General features: G+C 44.3%; 1 protein-coding gene and 1 long non-coding RNA gene across 2 annotated transcripts in view; one reads left to right on the top strand and one right to left on the bottom strand.

The window, feature by feature from the left end:
• The window catches only part of PPP1R1A (protein phosphatase 1 regulatory inhibitor subunit 1A), a 154,211-nt gene extending 144,640 nt beyond the window's left edge, over positions 1-9,571 (bottom strand). Inside the window, exon 1 of the mRNA XM_029595122.1 lies at positions 9,227-9,571. Coding sequence (XP_029450982.1) covers positions 9,227-9,307 — 81 coding nt within the window. The 5' untranslated portion in view covers positions 9,308-9,571. The remainder of the gene's footprint in view (positions 1-9,226) is intronic.
• Positions 830-18,251, top strand: LOC115087668. The gene is made up of 3 exons (XR_003855572.1): positions 830-963; positions 16,993-17,110; positions 18,004-18,251. It is a non-coding gene; the product is annotated as an uncharacterized LOC115087668 (long non-coding RNA).
• Positions 18,252-25,480: the final 7,229 nt, after the last annotated feature.

The following is a 25,480-nucleotide window of genomic DNA, read 5'->3' as shown; positions in this document are numbered from 1 at the left end:
TTCCTGCAAGGCTGATGCCACCAAGAGACTGCATTGCCAGGGTAACTGGATTTTTATTCCTTTCAAGCTTTGTTCCAGGAGTGTGGGACAGAATCGCAGAAGAATAATAGCCGCCTCCTGCCTCTCCTCAAATATTGCTCAGCTGCAAAGGGAACAATTCTCAAAAGCTAATGCTTTCAAGAAAGCCCAGGTACCAGAGGTGAAAGGACCTTCGCACCTGCGCTGCTGGCTATTGCATGCAGTCTGTCGTGCCCGAGGGTCAGAAAGCAGCAGGGCCAGTGTTCACGGCACAGAATAACATTTCCTTTTAACCCACTTCCATTTCCCTATCCTACCCCGGCCACACACACACACACACACACACACACACTTCCTCTCCCCACACCCCCTTCCCCTCCAGCTGTCAAAAAGGCTCTCACTGGAGCTATATTTAGAACCAGGACAGCATTACCGTAATCAGTTCCTCGGAAGGAAAAAAAAAACGTTTCAGAGCAGAAAAAGAAGGAAATTCTCCTTTTATGAAAAACTGAGTCCCAAATACATAATTTACTTTTTTTTTTTTTTTTGCCTTTAATCTGTCAGTTTCCTCTTGCTCCTGCGGGCTTCCAACTCAATCAATACATGACCCTGCTGGGGATGAGGCGCTATAAACCTTCAATTCACAGCTTCCTGGTTTTTTCTCCCCCATTTTTAGCACGCCCTCCCTCCCTCTCCTTTTAACCCGGCCTCTGCACTGACAGCATCTGGCAAGGAGCTAGAGAAGCCGGGCTGCGAGCTGTGAGCGGAGCGCGAGGGCTGTGATGCCTTCTCCCTCAGGGCCTGGGAACCTTGCTTCCGCAGACACCCCCAGGGAGCAGGATCCGGGCTCAGGATCTCCCCCCACACGGCAGCACGTCATTTAGCAGCTCGCTGGGAATGTAGGTCATGCTGAATACCTTAGGAGGAGGCGCCTGCATGTTACAGGTACATCTTTGCGTGTGTGCCCGCCCTATCTATGTGTCTTGCTGTGCATTTTTTTCTCTGGTTATCTGTGTTTGGTTTTGGACGTTTTGTCTGCCTGTGTACCTCGTCCATTGCATCCATGAAGCTGTAGTCGCTGCTGTTAATAGAAATATTGGAAATACAAGTCCATTGATGCAACTGAGGGTTAAAACCAGGACTACAGGACTGGCCTGGTGGCTGCCTATGCCAGGGACTTGGGTTCAAATCTTGACACCTGTCTTCCGCTCCTGGAGATGCTACGGAAGGAATCATAGTAATTGCAGAATGGTGACACCTACTGGCTGGAGGCCCATGTTTGCATGCCCCTGCTGAGAACTGTCGCTGCAATGAATGAATTAACTTAGGGTTGGGATAGGACATAAAAACAGCTGAAAAAAGTCCCCAAAGTGCCAGATCCTAACCTTGCTGTCAACTGATCTCAGTCCAAAAGGTTCAAGAAGATACTACTGGGTCAAAAATAAACAAACCAGGACTGGCTCAGTCTGGCCAATGATCTGGAGCCGGTCGGTATCCCAGTCTGGCCTAAGAGCAATGGTACTCAAACTAGTCCTCAAAGACCACCTTGCCAGTCTGGTTTTCAGAATATATATCACAGTATATATTACTCCTAGGGCAATTCTGCGCAACTACACAGCACAGAATTTGTGCAGAATTCCCCTCCTGCACAACATTTTCATATTCTGTGCAGAATTTGGAAAGCAGCCTGGCAACCATCCCGTCACGCTTGCAGCCGAGAAGCAGAGAGGCCCAGCGGGCCGTGAGCGGAGCCCATCCCGCTCACAACTAAAGACACAGTTGAGAGAGGCCCGGGACAGCCACAGGTGGAACCCATCCCGAATGATAGTGCAGGAGGGGCATATATGTGTGTGTGAGAGAGAAAGAGAGCTTGTGTGAGGGAGTGTGTATGTGAGTTAGAGATTTGAGTCCATGTGCCTGAGTAAGGGTGTGTGTGAGAGAAGGATTGTGTATATGTGAGAGAATGAGGGTGCATGTTTGTGTGTGAGAAGGGGTAAGTGTGTGTGAGAGAGAAAGAGCTTGTGTGAGGGAGTGTGTATGTGAGTTAGAGATTTGAGTCCATGTGCCTGAGTAAGGGTGTGTGTGAGAGAAGGATTGTGTATATGTGAGAGAATGAGGGTGCATGTTTGTGTGTGAGAAGGGGTAAGTGTGTGTGAGAGAGAAAGAGCTTGTGTGAGGGAGTGTGTATGTGAGTTAGAGATTTGAGTCCATGTGCCTGAGTAAGGGTGTGTGTGAGAGAAGGATTGTGTATATGTGAGAGAATGAGGGTTCATGTTTGTGTGTGAGAGAGGTAGCCAATGTGAAGGGGTAAGTGTGTGTGAGAGAGGGACAGAGGGAGCCTGTGTGAGGGGGTGTGTGTTTGAGAGTGGGATAGAGGGAGCCTGTATGAAGGGCTCTATGACAGAGAAGTCAAACTCTGGGAGTGGAAAGCTAGTGGGTTGGAGCTAGAGAGGAATGAATTGAGCCTGGAGGGGGAGGAAAGTGATACTGGAGGGTGGAGGAGTTAGGCCTGAGAGCACTGTTCCCTCAAAGCGGCCACAACTTTTTCATGGCCGCGCACAGCTTTTACCACCCTGTGCAGGGATAAACCAAAGCCCTGCCCGATCCAATCAGTGGCATCACACCTCCTTCCAGGCAGCAGGAGTCACGTTTATCCAAACATCGTCTTGTGCTGCTGCGGGGCCAATCTCACAGCTCTTACTGCGAGATCAGCCCCCGCGGCAGCAGGAGATGACATTTGGATAAATGTGACTCCTGCTGTGGCCCACCCTTCAACTTGGCTCCACGGGGGCTGAAGAGAGAGGATGCAGTGGCTGCCAGTGGACCCCATTCTGCTGGTGGCCAAAAAAGAGGAAGAGGAAACAGAGGCCACCAGCAGACCCCATTCCACTTGCAGCCAAAAAAAGGAGGAGGACATGATGGCCGCCAGTTGGCCCCATCCCACTGGCAGCTGAAGATGAGGACCTGGTCCTGTGTGTGTGTGTGTGTGTGTGTGTGTGTGTAGCTGGGTGAGAGCCTGGGTGGTAGGATGGTGACTGCCTGTGTGTGTGGGTGACTGCTTGTGTGTGTATGGGGGGGGGGGGGGGGAGTGAAAGCCAGGCTGTGTGTGTGTGGGGATGAGATGACTGCCTGTGGGTGGGTGGGTGTGAATGACTACCTGGGTAGGTGAGATTCTGTGTATGTGTGGTTGAGCAGCTGTGTGTGTGTGTATGAGAGATGCTGTGTGTATGGGGATGGATGGATGGGTGAGAGGCTGTTCATGTGTAAGAGAGGCTGTGTGTTTGGAGATGGGATTTGAGAGCCTATGTGTGTGTGGGAGTGGGTGGCTGGGTGAGATCCTGAGTGTGTGTGGCAGGGTGAGAGCCTTTGTGTGTGATAGCCAGTGTGTGGGTGTGGATACAGAGAGGAAGGAAAGAAGACAAGTGGAGAAAGAAAAAAAATGTGACCCTGTAAAAGGAATTGGGAAAAGACCAAGAAAGGAAACGTGAAAAAAAATCAGGATCAACCGATTAGAAAAATAAGATCAGACAACCAAGGTAAAAAAAAATATATATTTTTTTAATTTTAGTGGTTGGCATATTTTATCTTTGGGAATATGCATTACATATTTGTATTTTTTTTTCTTTCTTCAGTATTCCACTGTTCAGAGTCTGGTTTCTTGGCCTTTCCATTTTATTTTTGACTGCATGTTTCTGTTTCTAATTTGGAGTTTCTTATTCTGTTTTAGGTAAGGGTCAATTTATGTTCTGCGTGTGTAACGGAGGTGCAGTATTTCTGCTGGCATGGAGTTTTCTGTAGGGCTTTGTTCTGTTAACCCCAGTAGGTGGTGCATTAGTGTTCTAGGGCATGGTATAATATTTGCATTGCTGCCATGACATAGATAATACGATTTGTTTGAGTCCCGAGGGGTTTGTGTTACTTTTCAAAGTGTTTGGCAGTAAAGGGTTTGCAGTTACTGAGATGAGTGTCTATGAGTGGAAGAGGAGGTGAGTGAGTGTGCATGCACATGAGAGACTGGGGCCTAAATGAGAGTGAGTGTGTGTGTGTGTGTGTGTTTGTGAGAATGAGCATGTTTGCATGTGAAAGAGTATGTGAGTGAATGTGTAAGTGAGAAAGTTTGTGTGCATGCTGCTCCAATGTTCCTCTAACAATTGGCTTGCCGTGAGCATAAAATGAATCGGCTTTTTGCATCAAAGAAAGTAGCGTTCATAGGGTAATGAAACCAAAGGTTTGCACACAGCAACCCAATCCTCACAGGAAAGATTGCCTGAGAGGGCAAAATGAAAGGGATCTAGCCAGGGAAGTAGAGAGGAGGGGTGGAAGGGACACTCTTAAAGTGTACTTCTAGAGGAATTCTGCTCAAAATATTTAAAACTCTGCATCTTTGCATAACAGATTTATGATGTTTTAAATTAATTACTTATACTGTGATACATATTGTGTTATTTTGACCAATATAAAGTATGCAGAATTTTGCAATTTTGTGTGCAGAATTCCCCCAGGGAGTAAATATACGCATACAATGGAGGCAATGCATGCAAATCTAGCCCTACATATTCGGTGCGGATATGCTGAACACCAGACTGGCTGGGAGTGTCCCAAGGACTGGGTTGAGAAGCACTGCCCTAGAGGAAGCAGCCTTCTCCAGCCATCCTAGAACCAGACAACTCCAGCCCTCAAAGGCCAAAACAGGTCTTCTTTTCAGGGTCACCATGCGACACCAGTTAGCCTTCTCTTAGACCATATGTATAAAAACACATCTGGTGAATATCCCCAAGAATAGACCTTTATCTTTATTATTCAGAATTTATTAATTGCCTACTGCTAGGCAATTTACAATTTAACATACATAAAATGAAACATATAATTGTTAAACGCGAGCTAATGTAGATTAAAATAGGTTAAAACATAAAATAGTTAAAACACACTGCATATAATAATAAAAAAAAAAAATACCACAAAACAGGCCAGATTGCAGACCTCTCCGAGATCCCCTGTTGAAAGCCCTCCTCTTGTTCAGACACAGAGCTCACGAATGAGAAAGCTCTTTATTTAAGAGGGACAGGTCTTGTTTAATTAAAAAGAAAACAAATGGACCATTTTCCTATATAACCTCACCTAAAAGCTGCCACCCTCCCCACCATGCCATACAATAAATGATGAACAAATCTTCCTCTCAGGAGCCTTCATAATAAAGATGGCACAGCTTGTTTCTGCAGATTTAGAACCCTCCAATAGTTAATGCATTTGAGTTTCTGCAAATTAAAAGCAATATTAATGTATGCGCTTTGCATTCCCATGTAGTTGAGTTTGACAAAAGCTGGAAAATAAAAGAAAAAAGTAGATTGATAGATACTACTGGGAGAATAGAAGACACAGGCTGAGGTAAGATATAAGGGAGCAAGATGATGGTTATTACTGGGGGTGTAGGGGACATGGGGTGAGGAGGGATAGGAGAGGGCAGGGTGATGGTTATTACTGGGGGTGTAGGGGACATGGGGTGAGGAGGGTTAGGAGAGGGCAGGGTGATGGTTATTACTGGGGTTATAGGGGACATGAGGTGAGGAGTGATAGGAGAGGGCGGGGTGATGGTTATTACTGGATATGGGCAGGGTATGTAGTGGATATGGGATGGGATGTTAGGAGGATTGGATAAAAACTACCAAATGATTCTTTTCCTACAGGGAGATGTTAGGCCAGGCCTCACTTTCTGACTTCTCCCTCCTGAGGCGTTCTGGTAACTCCAATGCTGGTTTCAATAAGAGGATGGAGGGACAGTAAATCCCACAATGCACTGTATTAAAAGTCTTGCAAAAAGAGTCCTTGGTAAAACCTGGTGGCTTAGTTGCCATGCAAAATGTAGGGTGGACATGAGTGGTTGATGCAAGAAAGGACAGAAGAGTGGTGATAAACACAGCAGCAAGTGACAGCAAGGAAAGACTAGAATGTTCCATCAAATCTGCCCAGCAGAGGTTCATCCAAGCTAGGTTTCTGCATGCACAAAATCCCTTATGCAACCCAACACCAACTCCCTCCTGTCCCCATAGCTCTTTTCTCACCATTTTCCCAAGCATGCCCCAAAGCTGCCACAATGATGGCAGCAGGAGAAATGCTGTAGGGCAGTAGCTTGCACATCTCTCCTCGGGTACTTCGAACCAGTCCAGGGTTCAGGATATCCACAATGAACATGCTGAGATATATATATATATGTGCAGAAACCACCTTCATTGCACGCTAATATGTCTTACGAGTGCTGGTCCACTGGCTAAGCAGGGGACCTTGGCTTGATCCCTGGGTCGGCTCTTCTGCTCTCCAGGCTGGCCAGGCCTGGGGATGTTGCAGAGGAAGCATGCTGTGGAACTGCTACTGACAAGGAGCATGGATGTCACTGCTAGTGACAAGCATGGATATCCTTGAAAGCCTGACTGGGACACACCCAGCCTGGCTGGGTGTGTCCTGGCAACCGGCTTGAGAGCCACCACTCTGGAGGAAGCAGCCTTCTCCAGCCACTCTAAAACCAAGCGTTCTCACCTTCAGTCCTCCAGGGCCATAAACAGCTTTCATTTTTAGGGTAACCAACCTATGCAAATTAGCCTTATTCTTGAGCCAGATGTACAAAAATACATCTGATTAATATTTTTTGTGGATCATTTTGAATGATGGCATCAGAGGGGCGGGATTGCTCCTGTCCCTAGTTGGAGGGGGGGGGGGGAGGATCCTGATTCTTGATAGCAGGATGAGGGGGACTGGAGGTGGGCGTACTATCGGGCCGATACAGTAAAAGTCGCGGGAGAGCGGGCGAGTGCACAGGCCACTCTCCTGTGCACGCGATTTAGTATTCAAATGAGAGCCCACGGTAAAAAGAAGTGCTAGGGACACTTTTTTGACAGGAGCGGCGGCTGTCAGCGAGTTTTGACAGCCGATGCTCAATTTTGCCGGCGTCAGTTCTCAAACCCGCTGACAGCCATGGGTTCGGAAACTGGACGCCGGCAAAATTGAGCGTCCGGTTTTCAACCCGCAAGCCGCGGGCTGATTTAAAAATTTTTTTTTTATTTTTAATTATTTTTTACATTTGGGACCTCCAACTTAATATCGCCATGATATTAAGTCAGAGGGTGTACAGAAAAGCAGTTTTTACTGCTTTTCTGTGCACTTCCCCGGCGCCGGCAGAAATTAGCACCTACCTTTGGGTAGGCGCTAATTTCTGGAAGTAAAATGTGTGGCTTGGCTGCACATTTTATTTACTGAATCGCATGGGAATAACTAATAGGGCCATCAACATGCATTTGCATGTTGCGGGCGCTATTAGTTTCGGGGGACAGGGGGTTGGCCCCGCATTTTTGACTCGCTATTACCCCTTACTGAATAAGGGATAAAGCTAGCGAGTCAAAAACGCGCGTCCAAACGCGGGTTCACAGTGCCGGAGTGCACTGTACTGTATCGGCCCGTTTGGGATTGTGGATGGCTAAGTCGTTTCAGCCAAGGAGCAGGGCTTAACTGTTTACATTGACTGTGTGAGCTGTACTGGGGGGAGGGACTAAATAAATACACAGTAGAGTGGTCTACATACTCTACACCACTATAAACATAATTGTAACACTATGAATAAATGAATTTTACCCGTGAACAGAACCTTACTGGTACATTTGGTCATGACCTACTTCACTGAACAATTGATTGTCTTTAATGATATATTGTAACCCAACCTTTAATGGCACTTGTTAGAATGTACTACTGTACGCCCTCACTTACACTAATTTATGTGCCTACATGTAAACTGTTGCGATGGTATATAATTTAGCGATGATATAGAAAAGATTTTAAATTAATTAATTAATTAATAATAAAAAAACAAACAAACCCTGGTAGTTGTGAATGAAGGTTCATGGTGCCCAAAAGAGACTGAAGGCAACTGACCTGGAAGCCCAGAGGAGCAGGAGATGACTGTCAGGCCAAATAAATAAATAAAGGTAGACACAGGGTCAGAATTATATCTTACTGCAAGTACTGGGGATAAAAGCAGAACTAGATCAGCCTTGTGTTTAGTTATAAGCTTATTACTGTAGGTACCTGCCTTCAACCACAGATATGTGAGGTAAAACATTTTTTCAAAATAAAATAAAATAAAATCTGTCTGGGGAGACCTGACAGACGTCATCAAATATTTTCCCGACGCTAGGGTTGCCACCTCACCCAGGCCAACCCTGAGAAGCTGATCTAGTTCTGGGTTTGCCCCCTGGCATCTATGCACTTGTTCTTCTGACTTCTCTATGATGAGCAGGTAGTACAACTCCAAAGATGCCAGCAACAGCAAAAGTGGCTCTGCCGCTCAGTACTGTCCTGCCCTAAGTGCCACTCTCCCCGCGACTTGATGAGGATCAGGTTTCACAAATCAAGAGTCCATGTTGTTGCCCCCAAACTTCTAATCTTGTTTTCCGAAACGTAACCAGTAAGCAGAACCCAATTTAAACAGGGTTAAAAGGAACGATCCGTAGACGTCAACAAAAATTGCCTTTTGGCGTAAATGGGTGAGGCAAAAGATGAAAAGAGCAGAAACTGCCTGCTGAGAAGTCAAGTAAACCACGGTCGCTGAGGAGCAATTTCTCCCTCAATATTTTCCATCCGCCTGGCGAATTTCAAACCATTTCGTTTCTTTTTCGGGCTGTCGAGTTTTGCAGATTTTCTAAAAATGGCTTTTGCGAATTAACATATCCCCCCCCCCCCCCGGGCCCTAGGAAGGCTCATCTTGCACATTACAGACCGCGAGACAGTGCAGAGCGCCGGCAGGAGAGCGGGGCACAGATCTCCCCCCCCCCCCCCCAAACTTTTCCCCTTTGCAGATGGCTTTTCCTTTCCCTTCTGCATCTTATCCGCCTCTCTCCTCGACAAGGAACGAGAGCAAGTTTTCAAATAAATAAAGACTACGTCTGGTCTTCGCCCCTCCCCGACCCCTTGCGGGAGGTCAGGTTAGGACACAGGTGCATCGCGCAGCAGGAGCCCCGATTTTTATTTTATTTTTTTGTTTTTGCGGGTTTTAGGCATTCATCGCCGGCTGACAAAGACCTGCTCGGCGGGGCAGACTCAGCAGTGAAGTGCGGAGAGCGAGATCCGGGACCCGAGCCCTGACTCGGCTGGCCCTTGAATCCAATTCCTCCCCCCCCCCCCCCCCCCTTCTTTCCCTTCGGCAGGCGCGGATCTCTGGCTTTACCTGCTCGGCCGCCTCCGGGTCCAGATGTGGCTCCAGCAGTGGGACGGTGAACTGTATCTTCCTCGGGCTGTTTGGGTCCATTCCAGGCACCGGATCCAGGCTGCGCTGTGCGAGCGTGCGTGTGTCTGCGGCGGCTTTACCTCGCCTTCCACCTCCCTCAGGGGGAAAATAATAATAATAATAATAATATACGGTAAAGAAGAGTAGGCGAGAAAATAAAGGCGATGGGATCTCTCTCTCTCTCTCTCTTTCCCTGGCGCGCACTGAGCCCCCTGCTCTCCTTCCCCGTCCGAGCTTTCACTCAAGCCCCGGTGCTCCGCATGGCGGGCGGTGGCGATTGGCTGATCAGATCTGGTTTCTCTCACTCCCCCCCCCCCCCCACCCCCCCGGCATCACACCCTTACAGCCGCAGATTAACTCTTCCTATCCCACACCGCCTGGACGAGCAAGTGAGAGGAAACGCGGAGGGAAGCGGCAGAGTCACCCTGTCCACTTGCGGTTTCAAGCCGCAGCAGCTGTAGGGGGGGCATTTGCGCCTTCACTTTCACCAGACCCAAGTGGGAGGGCTGAGCTTCTCCTGCCCGGTGCTTTTTCCGCCATCCAGCCCCCCCTGCTTTTTCTTTCTGTACCACTCTTGTCATAGCGCAACTGCCTACCTTTGCCTTGAGGTTTATTTATCTAAACTTACTGCCTTCCACCACCGCCACCCCATAACATTTCCAAGGAGAGGCTCCCAGTCAGTAACAATAAAACCAAACATCGCAAAAACCGTGTAAAATTGCAATAAAGGTCAAATCATCAACTATACCATAAATTTCTGCAGAATAACAATGCAAGAAAAGAATAAATCTTTTTCCCCCCAGATCAGAGAGATCAAGATCTAGTTTTACTTCATTGCTTACATGGGGTTGTAGTTTTGATTTCCCTAAGAAGAGAAGAGCTGTTTGGACCTTGTGTGCAGAGTGGTAGAACAAGGAACTGGACATGCCTATTCTGAAAAAATGGTGCTAGTTGGCAATCCTAGCCTTGCCCTCATCCCCTATCTCAGCTCTCATCTCATTTTAAGAGCATAAGAAATTGCCATACTCTGTCAAACCAAGGGTCCATCAAGCCCAGCATCCTGTTTCCAAAAGTGGTCAATCCAGGCTACAAGTACCTGGTACGTACCAAGATCCCATGCTACTGATGCCAGTAATAGCAATGGCTATTTTCTAAGTCAACTGCACTAATAACATCCCCTGCACAAAATTCCAGAGCTTAATTGTGCGTTAAGTAAAAAATAATTTTCTCCAATTAGTTTTAAATGTGCTATTTGCTAACTTCATGGAGTGTCCCCTGGTCCTTCTATTATCCTTAGCCGATTTACATTAACTTGTTCAAGTCCTTTCTTGATTTGTAGACTTCTATCGTATTCCCCCCTCAGCCATCTCTTCTCCAAGCTGAACAGCCCTAACCTTTTCAGCCTTTCCTCATAGGGGAGCTGTTCCATTTCCCTTGTCATTTTGGTTGCCCTTCTCTGTACCTTCTCCATTGCAACTGTATCTTTTTTGAGATGCGGTGACCAGAATTGAACACAGTACTCAAGGTGCGGTCTCACCATGGAGTGATACAGAGGCATTATGACATTTTCCGTTTTATTCACCATTCCCTTTCTAATAATTCCCAACATTCTGTTTGCTTTTTTGACTGCCACAGCACACTCAGCCGACAATTTCCTGTCATCCCCCTCTGTCTCCTGCCACATCTCTCACCTCTTATCTTTATATCCCCTTCTTAGCCACCTTCCTTCATCTTCCCTTCTCTGTCTCCCAGTTTTGACTTCCCCCTCTGTCTCCATCTGTCCTCATATCCTCCCTTTCAGCTTCTTACTGCAGCCTTCATCTCTGTCTTCCTCGTCACTTCCATTCAGCCATCAGTCCTGTCTCAGCCCTCATCCCCAGCCATGGTCCATCTCTCCCCTCATCCTTCATCTCCCCAAATCTCAGTCCTTCATTTCACTTTCACACTTCGGGGAGGAGTGAATCAAGCCTGAGTCTTCTGGAGCAATAGAATTTGCACTGCAGAGCCATAGTGCTAACAAAAAAGCAGTTAACAGGTTCACAGGGAATCTAAAAGAGCATACGTGCTTACAGTCCCTCTGTCGGCCATTACTCCCGTGCCTCTTCACCCTATGGCACCTGCATGGGTTTCTTTTCTGAACTGAAAACAGACACAGTAGGGTGAGACGGGGACAGTGAGCACCTACATGTTTTCAGGTTCTTGTTAAATATACAGCTTATTTGATTGCACTTGCTGCTTGCATGTCCTCCATAGGTATTTCTGCTCCTGGAGACCCAATAGTAAATCTGTAGGCTCTCCTACTATCATTGCCTAGCTGATCTTGAACCAGCAGCCTTCAGATCAGGCAGAAGGAAATCTCACAAAGGAGCCAGAGGGCCAAGAAGATCTCTGACCCTTCAGGTGAAGTTACCTTTTAGCTGATGACTCTTTGCAACTGCTGGCTCATTAGTCCAGCTTGATTGGCTGCAGTATATAAAACCAAGGCTGTGAATCGTTTTTCTGACGAATTAAAATATCGTACGATATTTCTTAATTCATCAAAAATTCGTGAAAAATGAGAAACGATCGCATTTCCCCCGAATGTTCGTCAAAAAACGTTTTTCGGCTTAGTGCGCGCTAATGGAACTTAGCGCGTGCAAACTCCCGTTAGCGCGCACTAACAAAAATAGCAAAAATAAGAAAAAGTAACAAAAAATGAACGGTTTTTGTTAGTGCACACTAATCCGAAAAAACGATTTTTCACTAAAAAAAAAAATAAATGCAGATCCGCGGGAAACTGAGATTTTCCCGCGGCCACACGAACCCAATAGTAGAAACGATGGGGCACCCGATTCACATCCCTATATAAAACCCTCTGCAGCACTGGCATCTTGCGGGTACAATGAATGGCTGGAACGACCTGACTTCTTAAACTCTAGCCTGTTCCTGCCTGCCTGGATCCTCACCTATTCCTGTTTCTCTGCCTGCTTGTACCCTCTCCTTCTTCCTCTTGTGCGCTACATTCCTGACTTCTATGCTTCATTCATCCTTAGACAGACCTGGCTGTGGCCTTGCCTATATACCTGACCATGTCTGAGCCTGCTCATCTTCGGGCCGATACAGTAAAGTCTGCGGGAGAGCAGCACCAGCCACTCGCCGGTGCGCGCGATTCAGTATTTAAATTAGGTCCAGCGGTAGATCCGGGTAAAAGGAGGTGCTAGGGACACTAGCGCGTCCCTAGCGCCTCCTTTTTGACAGGAGCGTCGGCTGTCAGCGGGTTTGACAGCCGATACTCAATTTTGCCGGCGTCAATTCTCGAGCCCGCTGACAGCCAAGGGCTCGGAAACCGGATGCCGGCAAAATTGAGCGTCCAGTTTTTGGCCCGACAGCCGCGGGCCAAATTCAAATTTTTTTTTTTTTACTCTTCAGGACCTCCGACTTAATATCGCTATGATATTAAGTCGGAGGGTGCATGCAGACAAAAAAATCTTAAGGAGTTGCCTTGGGAAATTGAAATATCAATAGGGGAACAGTTTGCTGGTGGGTGTGATTGTGCATGGATTGGGGCCTGGGAGGAAAGGAGACGTTTTTAAAACTAGCTGGGATGCAGTTCTATGGAACGGAGCTAAAAATCACAAAAAGTACAACAAGAATCACCCATTGCCACCAATTCTGCCACAATCCTCATCCTCTTGCTGTGTACATTTCAAAACTTGCTTGACTAGATTGTAAGTGTTGCAGAGCAGGTGCTATGTATTATGGGTACCCCTATAGCATTGCTTATGTCTAGTGCGCTGTAGAAATGCTAAGTAGCAGTGCTAGTAGGACAAAGCCAAAATCATTGCAGAACTTCAAAGATGGAAATACTAGGAGTCAGAGACTCAATTAAAGAATTTTGGAAATTCCAGAAGGAATGGACGGTGAAACGTATGGGCCAGTTCTTCCACAGCTACTAGAAATTCAGCTTATGAAAGACTTTGAGGGAGAAAGTGCAGATGCCTTCCCATAATACCCACAACACAATGTTCTAGAGTCCAAAGGATATTCATATCTTGAGGTGCCCTCAACTATTGGAAATCCTGATAAAAGCCCAGGTTCAGGCATCTGTACTATGGGAAAAAAAAGCACATTTTGATGCTACAGATCTAAAAAAAAAAAAAAAAAAAAGTCACAGCACAGAAAAGGAAGACGTTTCTGGCAATGTAGGAGCAACTAAGAAATATGAAAGCAAGTATTGTTCTGTCTTGCGTGGATGAAAGTCTCTGAGATTAGCGTAGCAGAGTTAAATAAAATAATAAATAATGTATTGCTTGAACCCCTGAAGAATTGATCCACATAGTAACATATTAATGACGGCAAATAAAGATTAAATGGTGCATCCATTCGGCCCAGCAAGTTGCCCATGGTAGTAGCTGCCACTCTGTTCAGGTTGTTCCATGCATCCTTTTCTTCATTTCTAGTCTCTAGGGTAGCATTTATCCCATGCCCTGAATTCATTTACTGTTTTAGTCCTCACCACCTCTTCCAGGAGGGTATTCCAAGCATCCACCACTCTGTTAAGTAATACTTCCTGATGTTGGTTCTGAGTTGTCGCCCCTGGAATTTCATTTCGGGACCCCTAGTTCTACAGTCTCCTTTCAGGTATCTGAAGGTCTGTATCATATCTCCCCTGCACCTCCTCTCCTCCAGGGTATACATATTCAGATCCTTTGGCCTATTCTCATAAATCTTCGGATACTGAACCCACACCATTTTGGTCCTCATTCCCTGGACCGCTTCCAATCTATCCCCTTTGAGATACAGTCTCCAAAACTAAACACAGTACTGTTGCAGATCTTAGTATCATCCACAAATAGACAAATTTTACCTTCTATCACCTCTGCAATGTTGCTCATTAAGATATTGAACACTTAACACTGTTCTCTCTTCAGAAAGATCAACCAAGAGCATTTTTTTAATACAAAAAAAGGTCAAAATTATTTTTGGGATGCCGCTAAGAAGAAATACATGAGGACATTTAATGTTAATATTTTTCTTAATCCCTTGAATACTGTTATTAGTATGTTTGGAAGTTGCAGCTATGAGATTTTGCTGCACTATAGATTGACAAATCTAACAGGAAATTAAAGAAATCCTATGGATTAATTTCTGGTAATATGTATTTTTTAAGTTAATCGTAAATATGATTATGGCTATTTTATATAGAGTGTGAATGGTTTCAATAAAGGAGAGAATAGTGTTAAGTGGAGTGCCACAAGGATCAGTATTGGGACTGGTTCTGTTCAATATCTTTGTGAGTGACATTGCAGAGTAGATAGAAGGTAATGTTTGTCTTTTTGTGAATTATATTAAGATCTGCAACAGGGGGGACACGCCTGAAGGAGTAGAGAAAATGAAAAGCAATTTAAGAAAGCTTGAAGACTGGTCTAGGATTTGACACCAAGAACTGCAGAGTCATGCATTTGGGGTGCAGTAATCCAAAAGAGCTGTATGTGATAAGAGAGGGATAATCAAAGCTGCATTAGCCTTAACAGAGAGAGCCTCTGTTTTTTGTTTTTTTTTAATTAATTGTTTGCTTACCTGTAGAGCCTTCTGCAGGAAGAAAGTGTAACCATAAAAGCAGTTGGACAAAGAGGTCAGGGGAGAAAATAAAATGAGCTGAGCAGTGCCCTATGCTTATTGCTTCTGCAAATGGTAAAAGAACTAGTTTGGAGATAGACTGGAAAGAGACTTTGTGAGGAGAAGAAGCAAATCAAAGTAGCTGCATCTAGTTAGAAAAAAAGTAGGTTTTTTTTGTCAAAAAGCAATAGGAATTGTTTGACTAGAGAAAGACCCTTGTTCCTTGGCAGACATGGGTTGTATTCTGACCCAGTGGTACAGCTCTACTAGAAAAAGAGAACCATTTAAAAGGCTAAGCAAAAATAGAAATTTGTGTGGAAGGAAATGTAGGCCTGGATTTATCAAAATGTGATAAGTATCACATGCGATAGCAAAAGGGGTGTGGTTTATGCTAATTTACAGTTTATTGCAATTTGCACTATTTACCTATGTGAAGAGCTAAGTTAGTGCACATTGTGCTAACCCTTTCAGACTTTGTGATAAGTGCCAGACCTGATTTATTTCCTGCATTCAATGAGAGTTAGAGAGGGAGAGAGAGAGAACCTAGCCATAGTGTCTGCTCCCTAGATAGGTATTTGTATCCCTATAGTAGGTATTGGTGTAGGGGGTTAGGGGCCATTTTGACATTCAATGTGAGACGTACGAACAGAACAGTGGTCTCTTGTGAAGATCTGAGGACTGACAGAGAGAGGAAACTCACTCCAAGATGAGATTTGGGCAATGTTCTCTCCACCTAGCTTGATGTTATCCAGGAAGAGAGTCCATCAAGCGAGGTTGAAAGAACATTGCCCAAATCTCATCTTGGAGTGAGTTTCCTCTCTCCGTCGGTCCTCAGATCTTCACAAGAAACCACTGTTCTGTTCATACGTCTCACATTGAATGTCAAAGTGGCCCCTAACCCCCTACACCAATACCTAACCCTCACCTCACGTTACTAGGTGGGCCTACTATAGGGATACAAATACCTATCTAGGGAGAGGACACTATGGCTAGGTGCGCTCTCTCTCTCTCTCTCTCCCCCCCCCCCCCAGGAGCTTTTAAATCTACTCAAATAGGCCTTTCAGGAGACATTGCAAAATGCGATACAACCTTACCACCCGGTAACGCAAGCTATCGCACAGCTTAACGCTATTCAAAGAGGTGTCGTTAAAATCGGCATTAAGTCTATGTGATAGCATTTCACACACTGGCATACCCAGCCCACTCCCCGCCCCTAACTCCTCTTCTTTTCCAAATTTGCATCGCACCATACGATATGGTTCTATCGTGTGCGTTAAAGATGTTTTCGCATGCGGTAAGGGCCTATCGCATGCGTTAATGGGGCTTTTCGCATGCGATAAGCCCTTAACGCATGCGAAAACGCCTTAGCGCATTTTGATAAATGACCCCCTTAGTTAAAAGTTAAATTATTAGCAGAGATACACAGAAAATGATCTGTTGTAGCTGAGTGAAGTAAAGCATAAATTGAATCTGTTTAATTGTGAACTGAGACATAGATCAAATAATTTGTTCAGTCAGAGGCTGGTATTGGAAACAGAAAGTGCAAAAGTTGACTGGAATGCGGTTTCAACTACAGGCTCTGCACAAATATCCTGGCAGAGTGAACTGCTGGTATAAAGGGCAGTTTTGAGACCATTACATTTTTTGGATTAGAACTAAATCTCTTAGAGCTGGATTTTCTAAGGTCGTAGACCTTAGAAAATCCGGTGGTAACGGGGGGCAGGGGGGTGGGCCTGCGAAAGCGATGTCTGGAGGCGAAAAGTAAGGACCCTTATCACCACCAGTTCGCTTTTGAAAATGACCCCCTTAGTTAATTTTTAGGGAGAAAAAAAGTAAGGAAGATTTCTTGTCTAACTAAAGCTCTTCTCAGCTAGAACTGTATGTATACTAATAAGATTGATATACATATAATCAGAGAAAGATAATTAAATGTAAGTAATTGATAAAAATTAGATAAGGACCCATGTTTTTAATTGTTTGTTTTTTTTATTAGATAGCACATAACTCAGTTCAGTGGTTCCAGCGAATGAGGCATAGTCATGCATAGATTTTCCTGGAAAATATTTTGCATAAAGTATACATAGTCTCCCTTTTTGATTTTGTTAAAGCTCAGGATAGTAGATGCTGCACTGTGGCCAGAGGAACTGACAGCCAGAGGACCAAAGAATTCAAGAAGAAGAAAGCACACCTATGCACTCCAGCAGCACCAGCAAGAACTGCAGTACTGTGAGTTATTTCTTGCACAGACAGTATATTTCTGGCCAGAAACACAGAGAAGCACAGATAGAAATACACACAGAAAGTGGTGCACAGCGTGAGGCCCAAGGAAAGACTGACAGAAATTTAATATTCCCACTTCTTGAGTATTAAAAATAATTTATATTTACCTGGTGATTTTCTGAGTAAGAACTGAAATCTGCAAGGGTCACAAAGTGAAAAAACTTTGACAACAGAATCATATTCTTGATTTAAGAAATTTGTAGTACAAGTTTGCATTTATTTGAACTGAAATTTATCAGATTTTTTTTTCTGTTGCTGATTCCTTGTACCTGCGAGATAAAAGAAAAAGGGAAGTTAATATTTGAAATTCTTTGAAAAACCTGAAAAGGGAAAAAGAAATAGTGAATAGTGAAAGGCAAAGGAAATATACTAACCTGTTGTATATTTCACTTGGAGTTGTTAAAGTTGTTCCTGGAAAATATTTATAGAAATTGTACCTGATACCAAAAGTTGTTTCTTCAGTTCATGTTCTTTTAAAACTAAATTCTACTGAATTTGAGAATTTGGGTCATGGTATTTATTACTGCAAATGAACACCTATTGTATTTCAGAATTGTATTATTGATTATTTTTTTCTACAACCAGATCTTATGGCACTTACTTCTCTCCCCTACCTGTGGGGAAATCCCTGGTATTGTTAATAATCACAATTCAGAAAAGAAGGGTTCTTTTATGTGTGACTGCCCTTGGAGGAAAAGTGAGGGAGAGAGGTTATTCACGTTGGCCCCATGACAGTTCAAAAGCTCTCCCTTTCCTGTTCCTCACTTGGGGGTACACTAGCAAGAACAAAACTTTTGAGCATTCTGAAGAACTGCACATTTATTCTGATTCACTTTCAGAAAACAAAATGGAGACTCTGTGGCTCCTAAGTGCAGAAGAAGGAGACAAATGGAAAATATCAGAGTGAGAGACTCCTCCTTTTCTGGGGCTGACGCCACCCGACTCTGCCCCCATCTTGGTATCGCAAGCGATAAGGGACGTTTGGAAAATGACCCCCTTAGTGCACTACACTTACAGAAACAGGAGGCAGTCTGAGAATTCCAGAGATATGTCGAGGAATTCATCAAAGAAGTATTGCTGCTCATGTGCATGCGATGATGATATGGTTAGTTAGTGAATTTGTGACTGATGGTGAATCTGTGCTGGGGATTGAGAATACTGTATATGCCAATTTAACTGTACAAACCAGAAAATGACTTGTTTGGTTTATTTGCAAAATGTAAAGGCTTCCAGAGAATTCGTAGGAAATGCACCAGATACATGGAGTATCAACGTTGTGTGTAATAGTGGTGTACATAGACATTTTCTCAATAGTTCTGTTCTATTTATTTATTTATTTATTTATTTATTTAAAAGTGCTTACATTACGCAATTTCCAATTTTAAAATTTGCCCAAGGCGGATCACATAAGTACATACATAATGCATAAGTATCACAAATATATAACAAATAACACCCATAGATTGCATAAACATTACATAAAATTAACACATCTCATCAATACCATATGCTTCTTGAGAAAGATGTGTTTTTACCCACTTCCTGAAGTCTTTCACATCCTGCATTCCTCTCATTTCAGCTGGCAAATTATTCCACTGTGCTGGAGCAACAAAAGAAAAAGCTCTGGATTGAGTTTGAGATAACCTGCCTTCTTTCACTAATGGCACATTCAGTAAGTCCGTGGACTGTGAACCCAAAGTTCTGCTTGGGTTATAATAGTGTAGCAACCAGAAGTAGAAAGATTGGTAAAAGGCATAGATTCTTTATTATCACAGTATGTAGAAATTAGGCCCGACTCTGGCCGAGTTTCTCTCTATTCAGTGAGCTGCTTCAGGGGCTACTATAATTGTAAAATATATATATTAAACATATAAAAACATTAAAAGATACTCATACATCACAAAAACATAAATTATACTAAACAGTAGCTAAAAACTAGTTTTATGTAAATGGAAAAACTTGTATATAATGCACAAATATATACGTGTGATGATTGATTTTGTTTTCTCAAGTTTTTCCATTTACATAAAATCAGTTTTTAGCTACTGTTTAGTATAATTTAAATTTTTATGTACATTTTGTGTGTGTATTTCTGTTTTATAATTTTGTGTCATTTTAATTTATATTTAATTATGATTGTTTATTATTTATGTAGGGAGTACTCAATGAAACTCCATTTGGGTGAAGCTGTAAAGTCTCACCAGAGTGCAAAAAATAGACCTCTTTACTCTCTGACTGCTTCCTTAAACTGATCCCGAAGTGCCTTAACATAACTGGGCTAAATAGGGTTGAAGCATCCAATTCAAACCCTCCAGGTGGAGAGGGACTGAGAGGTATGAATGCTTGGCTCCTTCTAAAGTGTGTTGTATAATACATCCGGTGGCCAGACTGAGCAGGTCTGCCACACTGGTATTTAATGAAAGGATGGATGTTTATAGGAAAGGGAAGGAAAAATGCAGGAAAATATGTTAGTCATTAGAGATGCCATACTAAGTCAGACCAAGGTCCAGCAAACCCATCTTCTTGTCTCTGACAGTGCCCAATCCAGATCACAATTACTTTGCAGGATGTCAAAGAACAGACCCTACTCTTCTTGCTCATAACCTACAACAGGAACAACTCAAGAAAAGAATACCACAACATCACCAGACCTCGCTCCCTTACCACAATCCCTACCCACAACAACCCATACCTCACAGCCCTAACCATCCTCTCCCTGACACTAATTAATGCACAATCAATCACAAATAAACTGCCACTGATACACAACTTCCTAACGGATAATCACCCCGATCTCCTCTGCATCACCGAATCATGGATCAAAAGCTCTGATACAGTCCTCATCAACCAACTACCCAAAAAAACCATACAACATATTCTCCCTTCCCAGACCCCCCAAAAAAGGAGGTGGCCTGCTGTTCATAGCAGCAAAAAAACCTCAAATTCAAACTCCACCCCTCCAACCTCTCTCTCCCGATTAAAATAGGGCTCTTCAAATCAAATACCCTCCAAATCCTCCTCCTCTACTCACCACCAGGAATCCTCAAACATAACCTATCCCCACTAATAGAAACCATTGCCAACAATATAGACATGGAAAAACCTGCAATAATACTAGGTGACTTCAACTTACACATGGACCAATCCCCCCCAACCACATGCCAACTCCTCACGGACTCCATGAATGCAATAGGATTTAAACAAATAATAAAACCCTCCACCCATAAAGCGGGCCATACACTCAACCTCATCTTCACCAATGAAAAAATCTCAAATTTTACACTCTCAACAGCAAAGCAATTCCTTGGTCAGATCACAAACTAATCTAAGCCAATCTACAACTTGTAAACCCTCCCCTGGAACCAAAGAAACGCAATAAACTAATCGAGTTCAACAAGTCATGCACCAGTGAAGACTTAATCGAAATACTTCCGAACGCTCTGAAATCCCTTAACACAACAGACACTAACTCTGCCATAGAATCATGGCTCAACATCAACACAGAAGTCGCCAGAATTAAATGCCCACTCATCAGGAAAGAGCTCAAACCATTTGCTAAGCAGAAGGCACCATGGTACATCCCCGAACTGAAGAAGACTAAACTCCTCCTAAGAATTGGAGAAAAAAACCCACTCTCCAACGGAAAGACAGCTTCAGAACCATACTATTCATCTACAGAACTGACATAAATAAGGCCAAATGCGATTACTATGCGATGAGAATACACAACCAACAGTTCAACTCCAGAACCCTCTTCGCTTATGTCAACAACCTCACCCAACCAATCCAAAAACTCTCTCAGAACAGCTAAACAGACAAACACCAGCGACGAACTAGCCCAATTCTTCAATAACAAAACACTAAACCTAATCACAAACAATCCCAATACAAACATCGAGGATACAAAAACAATTGGACACACTTCGACTAGTCGCATCAACTAAAATTGAAACAATCATAAAAAACATCAATCCTGCATCTCATCCCATTGACCCAATTTCTATAAAATTCCTCAAATACTTAATCACATAGCCAAACCAATAGCAAATATAATCAACCTCTCACTTGAACAAGGAACGTTTCCCGATGAGCTAAAATGCACCAGCATCAAACCAATACTCAAAAAAGCCTCATCTCGATGAAACTGACCTAGCACATTTCAGACCAATCTCGAACCTACCCTTCATAACCAAGATCCTCGAAAAAATTGTAAACCGTCAACTCTCTGAAACCTGGACACCCACAATATACTCTCCGCTGCCCAACATGGTTTCAGAACCTTGCTCAGTACCGAAACTCTACTACTATCCCTATCAGACACAATCCTCAAAGGACTGGACTGTGACACCTCCTATTTACTCATCCTTCTTGACATTTCGGCTGCCTTTGACACCGTCAATCACAAAACACTGATTCACAAACTAAAAGAAATCAGACTTCAAGGCACAATGCTCAACTGGTTTAAATCCTATCTGTCCAACAGGTCATACAAGGTCAAATTCAATGATACTGAATCCAAACAAATCCCCCTCCCCCACAGAGTACCACAAGGCTCATCCCTATCCTCTACATTGTTCAACATCTACATGTCCCCACTGTGCAAACTCCTAAACGAAACAGGACTGCTCCACTATATTTACGCCAATGATGTGCAAATTTTACTTCCAATCAAACACTCCATTGAGCACACTCTAAAACTATGGAACTCTCACCTAGTTTCAATAAAACAACTACTCTCACAACTATCCCTCACTCTCAACCACACCAAAACTGAAATCCTATACATATCCAACAAATGCTCCCCACCCCCACCCACTGTCTCCGCCACAGACCAAACACTCCTCACAGTAAATTGCCTTGGTGTCACCCTAGACAACCAATTAAACTTCAAGAAACACATCAACAACCTGCTAAAAGATGGATACCACAAACTCCAAATCCTAAAAAAACTAAAACCACTCATACCCACAAGATTTTCGTACAGTTCTACAGGCTCTCCTCTTTTCCAAACTCGACTACTGCAATGCCCTACTACTAGGTCTCCCAGCCTCCACCCTTAAACCTATCCAACTACTCCAAAATGCAGCGGCCAGAGCTCTCACAAACAACTCATGATCAGACCACATCACACCCATCTTCAAAGACCTACATTGGCTACCCATCCCTCAGAGAATACAGTACAAGACGCTAACCATAATTCACAAAATTCTCCATAACGACAAAACCAACTGGCTTACCACCCCCATTCACCTACATACTCCCACTTGGAATACGCGCTCCTCAAACTCTGGCCTTCTACAAACAACGTCTCCAAAAATCACTCAATGGATATCAACAAGGGAACGAAAACTATCTATTGCCAGCCCCACCCTATGAAACAAACTCCCTGCAGAACTAAGAACAGAACCATCCCCCCAATCGTTCAAGAAAAATCTCAAGACATGGCTATTCCGCAAAGCCATCCCAACAACAAACACGAACGAATCCCAAACCAAGCCCTAACCCCCACAGGCAAGGAAAACTCCACCCACACCCAACACACTGTAATTAAATGTCTATCCACTAAATAGCCTTTATACTTTATCTATCAGGTCATTACCCGTGACGTTTCTCCCTAACACCTAATATTGTAACATACTAACACTGTCTCAGACTCACCAAAAATGTTTTTATTTTATTTTATTTATTATATACCGACATTCGATCTGAGATATCAATTCGGTTTACATTCAGGTACTGTAAGTATTTCCCTAACCCCAGAGGGCTTACAATCTAAGTTTTGTACCTGAGGCAATGGAGGGTAAAGTGACTTGCCCAAGGTCACAAGGAGCGACAGCAGGACAGAAACCATGGTCTCCTGGTTCGTAGCTCTAACCACTAACCACATGTTCCCCATGCCATTGCTACAGATACACCCTACATCAAATGTTACTTACTGTTTATTACGATTACAGATGCTATTTATTGTTCATTACTAGTACTACCATATTGTTTATTATGATCACAAATGTTATTTAACTGTTTATTACTATTACTACCATCGTTTTTAATCACGTTACTGTTACTCCGCACGTTAGTTTCTAATGTTCTCTTACCAAACAAAAGGAAATGCTTGACTTCCTGCACTTTTTAAGTTATATGTAAACCGATGTGTTTTGCAAATTGAACACCGGTATATAAAAACAAACAAACAAACACATAAATAAATAAATGACCAGGGATAAGCAGTGGCATGGCCAAGTTTGGGTAGCTAATAATGGTTTATGGACTTTTTCTTCCCATCTAAACCCTTTTTAAACTCAGCTATGCTAAATACCTTCACCACATCCTGTGGCAACAAGTTCTACAGTTTAATTGTGCACTGAGTGAAAAAATACTTCCTCCAATTTGTTTTGAATGTGCTACCTATAGGCTTCATGGAGTGCCCCCATAGTCCTAGTACTATTTGAAAGGATATGGGTCTGAAATAAATAAAATGATGAGCCTGGAAAGAGAAGGACGAATAGAAGTAGCAAGTGTTTAACTTTTTAAAAGACCACCTCCAATATATAGCATTACAGCACTGGCTTTTTTTTTAGCTCTGTCAGCAGGAGCTAGGGACTTCTATGGGAAATGCCCAGTGTGGGATGAAAAGGTTGAGTAGCAGATTCCCTTTACAGGTCCTCTGAATGTAGCTTTTGGGGCCAAATGTTTGTTCTATCATCCTTTGTTCATTGTTCGTTCTGGGAAGATTGAACTGTAGAAATTGCAAAAGACATCTTCAAAATATGTTAATACTAGCCGTTAATCCCATAACAACGGGCTACATTCTTTTTTTTTCGGCCCATTTCCTTACCCCTCATTCTCCCTCACCCTCTAGTCTCCCTCCCCCCCCCCTTCATTCTCCCTCTATTCTCCCTCCCCCCCCCTCATTCCTCCCTCCCCTCAGTCACTCCCCCTCTCAGCTCATTCACAACCCCTTCGGATGGCGCAGACGGAAGATCTCCAGGGGAGGTCCCTCCCTCGCTCCCTCCCTCCCTTGTGCGCGCTGCCGCCGCTACTGCTCCTGCTCCTCGCCACGCCAGAGGTCCCTCGCGCGCGCCCCCGCCACTACTGCTCCTCGCCACGCCATTTTTGTTACAGGCAAGCTCTGACCGACGTGCTGCCCGCGCATGTGCGGTAGAGTTGCTCTCTACTGCGCATTTGCGGCACGTCGGTCAAGCTTCATTTATCTAGTAGATTGTTTAGTTTAAATTGTATGCCCCCCTCTTCAGCTGTAGGCCCTAATGCAGGGGCTGCATTGAGCCCCCAGGGCAAATGTTATCTTCCTGGACCTCTAATTTATATTGAAGCCGAATGTCGATATATAAAACCTGATAAATAAATAAATAAATAAAATAATTTGCTTTGCCACTGCGATGTGGGGCTCCACCTGTTGCAGTCCCGGTCGCTAGGCTAGCGACCGGGTCCTTACCTTTCTCCTGCCTCCCCCGGTCTCGCTGCAATCCGTTGCTCCTGGGGCCTGCAGGGCCGCATGGCAGCGTCTCTCTCCACGTGGAGACGCTGCCGAAGGACGATTCTGACTCCTCCCACTGCCAGGCAACGCGCGCGCGTGAGCAGGGGGCTCTTAAAGGTCCAGCACCCGGAAGTGCTGAACCGCCCTGTTCCTGACGTCAGACGCTGGCTGGCTATTTAAACCATCGTCTGACTTCCTTGCTTTGCCTTTGCAACGAGGTCGCTCTCCTGAGTGCTTAGTTGCTTCCCAGCGTTGCTTTCAGCCTTGGTTCCTGCTTGTTCCAGCCGTGCCTTGCTTCCAGCTCTGGTTCCTGCTTGTTCCAGCCGTGCCTTGCTTCCAGCTCCGGTTCCTGCTTGTTCCAGCCGTGCCTTGCTTCCAGCTCCGGTTCCTGCTTGTTCCAGCCGTGCCTTGCTTCCAGCTCCGGTTCCAGCTTGTTCCAGCCGTGCCTTGCTTCCAGCTCCGGTTCCAGCTTGTCCCAGCCGTGCCTTGCTTCCAGGTCAGGTTCTGTTTGGTCCTGCTGTGCCTTGGCTCCAGCTCTGGGCTCCACTTGCTGTCTACATATCCTGACTCCAGCTCCGGTTCCTGATTCTCCTTTGTCTTCAGCCAGCCACGAACCTTGGTCTTCTTCACGATTCTCCTTTGTCTTCAGCCAGCCACGAACCTTGGTCTTCTTCACGATTCTCCTTTGTCTTCAGCCAGCCACGAACCTTGGTCTTCTTCACGATTCTCCTTTGTCTTCAGCCAGCCACGAACCTTGGTCTTCTTCACGATTCTCCTTTGTCTTCAGCCAGCCACGAACCTTGGTCTTCTTCACGATTCTC

The sequence above is a fragment of the Rhinatrema bivittatum genome, chromosome 3 (genome assembly GCF_901001135.1).
Source record: "Rhinatrema bivittatum chromosome 3, aRhiBiv1.1, whole genome shotgun sequence".
NCBI lineage: Eukaryota > Metazoa > Chordata > Amphibia > Gymnophiona > Rhinatrematidae > Rhinatrema > Rhinatrema bivittatum.
This window is presented reverse-complemented; position numbering and strand designations above follow the sequence as displayed.